Source organism: Scomber scombrus, chromosome 21 (assembly GCF_963691925.1).
Source record: "Scomber scombrus chromosome 21, fScoSco1.1, whole genome shotgun sequence".
Lineage (NCBI taxonomy): Eukaryota > Metazoa > Chordata > Actinopteri > Scombriformes > Scombridae > Scomber > Scomber scombrus.
In genome coordinates this window covers 23,250,531-23,254,066 of record NC_084990.1, presented here as the reverse complement: position 1 = coordinate 23,254,066, position 3,536 = coordinate 23,250,531, and the positions used below count along the sequence as shown (strand labels likewise).

General features: G+C 42.0%; 1 protein-coding gene across 1 annotated transcript; it reads left to right on the top strand.

Annotated features, from left to right (window-relative positions):
• The first annotated feature begins 1,400 nt into the window (after nt 1-1,400).
• On the top strand, nt 1,401-3,245 carry hoxb5b (homeobox B5b). The gene is made up of 2 exons (XM_062442412.1): nt 1,401-2,064; nt 2,998-3,245. The coding sequence occupies exons 1-2, from the start codon at nt 1,401-1,403 to the stop codon at nt 3,243-3,245; spliced, it is 912 nt and encodes a 303-aa protein (XP_062298396.1).
• Nucleotides 3,246-3,536: the final 291 nt, after the last annotated feature.

Here is a 3,536-nt window from a genome sequence, read left to right as displayed (position 1 = left end):
AAAAAAAAAAGAAAAAAAGAAATGTGAAAGAAACAAGAAAAAGAAAGGAACTCTAGAGAGGAAGGTGTGTGTGTGTGAGAGTGTGTGTGTGAGAATGAAAAATGAAATGATGTATTATTTCTTTGTAGATATAAAAAAAAAAGAAAAACGCTGCAAAATGTCATGTTATAGAGACGTGATAGACATTTATTTCAGTGTAGGCCTATGTGCACGGTGATGATGTCTGCATTAGGTTTAAAAAAGAAAAAAAGAAAATAGAAAAAGAAAAATGAAGGTCCTCTGTTTGTCTTTTAATGTGTCGTGTCTTTTATTTTAGGGGACTATGCAAAAAAAAAAAAAAAAGAAGAAGAAGAAAAAGGGGGAAAAATAAGAAAAATGTACATAATTTGTAGTGTTTTAGTTCTGGACACTGTCGTTTTACCTCATTGAAGAGGCTCTCTGCTGAGTTTTAAACATTTCCCTTAAAGAAAAACAACAAAAAAACATTTAAAAAGAAAAGAAAGAAAAAGAAAGAAAGAGGTTTTTTTTCTGTCCATCTTTGTGCTGTGGTTGTTTCTGTGCTCTGTAGCTTCGTCGTTTACATCAACAAGTTTAAAGTGTGTACAGATGTTACAGTAAATGTTATTTATTGTTGTTCACCATGTGTTCAATGCACATCTGGATTATATATATATAAATATATAATATGTGTGCAATATTTTTGTTTAGGAAATTGTACATAGGGGAAACAAAATAAAGGCTTTTTGATGTATATTGGAAACTCTTGTGTTGTCTTTACTCCAAAAAAAACAACTTCTTCTTATTATTGAACATGATTTTTTGTGTTATTCTAAGCAATAAGCTCATAAATTCACCCTAAAAAAAAAAGGTGCGTAAAGATGGAAATAACTCTCTCAGTTTGATGCACTGCGCGTAAAACTGTCACTTTCCCCTCTGCTGATAAGTCTCAGTTATGTGTTACCTGAGCCTTTTGTGGCCTATATTATCAGTGTTACATAAATGATGGATGACTCCTGGAGGGGTTGGGTAGGGGGGGGGGCATGAGTGAGTCCCCAGCATCTCCAGAAGATGGCGCTCTCTGCCTGCTCCGGCTCTCTCTCTCTCTCTCTAGAGGCGCGCAGCGGGGAGGCACCATTGACTGGAGCCTATAACGACCATTATTTCGTCATCATTTGTAACCATGGAGCATGAATTACCTCTTGAAGTCATCAGTGAGGATTTACGACTGGTCAACAAAGGCACGTGATTCCCGAACGCGCTCCCATATTTGGCCCGCATACCTGGCAAAGTACAGTAGGGGCTTCATTGCTTATAATTCATGATTGCGTCCATAAATCGTGCAAGCACACAGGATTATAGCGACAAAGATCTACAAATCGAGGCTTTAAAAATCCAAGCAAATGAGCTCGTACTTTGTAAACTCGTTCTCAGGGCGCTATCCAAATGGCTCCGACTATCAGTTACTAAATTATGGGACTAACGGCGCTGTGAGCGGCTCCTTCAGAGACCCTGGCACCATGCACTCCGGGTCTTTCGGCTACAACTACAATGGCATGGACCTAACCGTGAACCGTACCAACACCGGCAGCCACTTCGGTGCAGTGAGAGAGGATGCCCGGGGGTTCGCGCCGGACTCCCGGTACAGACAGACACCCAACTGCTCGCTCTCATCTCCAGACCCGGTGCAGCAGCAGCAGCAGCAGCAGCAACAGCAACAGCAGCAGCAGCAGTCTTCGTGCGTCTCAGGCAACCGGGAGCAGCTGGAACTAAAAAGCCCCTCTCCGCCGATTGACCGGAGCACGACCTCCTCAAGCTCAGGCGGGAACACTCTCAACAAAAGCAACAACGCTCATTTCACGGAGATAGAGGACGCGGCCACCATCGCCTCTGAGACCGAGGAGGGCGCACACAGCAGCGGGGGATCCAACGCGGCACCTCGGGCTCAGCAGCAGCAGCAGCAGCAGCAGCAGCAGGAACCCAACGCCACCTCCTCTACTCCCACATCAAATGATTGCCAAACGCCACAAATATTCCCCTGGATGAGGAAACTGCACATAAGCCATGGTACATCTACATATATATATATCTATATATAAAAACATAGCACAAAAAGTAAGGAGATGTGTGTTTGGTGGAGTATTTCTTTGTTGCCTTTTTTTTTTTAAATGGTGCCATTTGGTGTAAGGAACATGCATGTGTGGTATGAGCTTGGGCGTGCAGCTCGTGCCACAGTGACCAACATAACCATTGACTCATCCCCATAAATGCATGTTCCTTCCTTACACCAAATGGCACCATTTAAAAAACAATAAACACGCTTTCCAAAAACGCTATAAGATTTATTACCAAAGAAGCAATCCACCAAAACACACACATGTCCCTTTACTTTTTGTGTTTTTTTGCTGTGTGTATATTTATTTACACATCTAATATAATATTTGCTTGTGAGGGATTGTCACGGTGCTGTCTCGGTGCTGTCATAAATCTGTCAAAGTGTTGCATGAGTGAGCAGGTTGGTGTTGGTGTTGGTGTTGGTGTGGATGAGAGAGAATGGGGGGGTGTGAAAGAAGAAGAAGAAGAAGAGGAAGAAGGAGAAGAAGAAGGAGAAGAAGAAGGAGAAGAAGGAGAAGAAGGCAGTGTTGGGATAAAAGTGTTTATGTGGGGAAAGGTTGTTTGGTTTGGAGAGGATGAGAGGATGATGCTGCTGGTGTAGCCTTTACGCATGGAGGCTGGCTATATAGTGGTGAGAGCTGGAGATAAAGAAAGGAGGAAAATGTGTGTATATATATATATGTGTGTGTGTGTGTGTGTGTTTGGTTTGCATGTCTGTGCACAAGCCCCTAAAAAAAGTAGAGCAGTCTCTCCAAAAAACTCTCCCTCTATCTCTTCTCTCTTTCTCTCTCTTTCTGCTGCTGCTGCTGCTGCTGGTGTTTTTATGTTGCCAGTTTTCCTACTTCTAATTCCTACTTGTGTGTATTCTACCTGTATAAATTGTAGATATGACTGGACCTGACGGCAAAAGGGCCCGAACCGCGTACACCCGCTACCAGACGCTAGAGCTGGAGAAAGAGTTTCACTTCAATAGGTACCTAACCAGACGGCGGAGGATAGAGATAGCCCACGCCCTGTGTCTCTCCGAAAGACAGATCAAAATCTGGTTTCAGAACCGCAGGATGAAGTGGAAGAAGGACAATAAACTGAAAAGCATGAGTCTCGTGACGGGAGGGAGCGCCTTCCACAACTGAATAACACTTGGAGGAGAGTTAAAAAGAAACAAAACATAAAAATATTAAAAAAAAATAATGATTAAAAAAAAAGGGGGAATAAAGAAGAAATCCATGAGTACTGTAAAGCTATTTGAAAAAGCGCAGCACCTTCCAGCATGCTATTGTGATAGAAAAAGAAGTATCCTGTGGTCTTTAAAAATGCCATTTTTAGTTGACTGTTGTTGTACTATGATAGATTAGATGTTCCATATTTGGAAGAAAAAAAAAGAAGAAGATGTAAATATTATTTGGGGGTATTAATTAATTGTC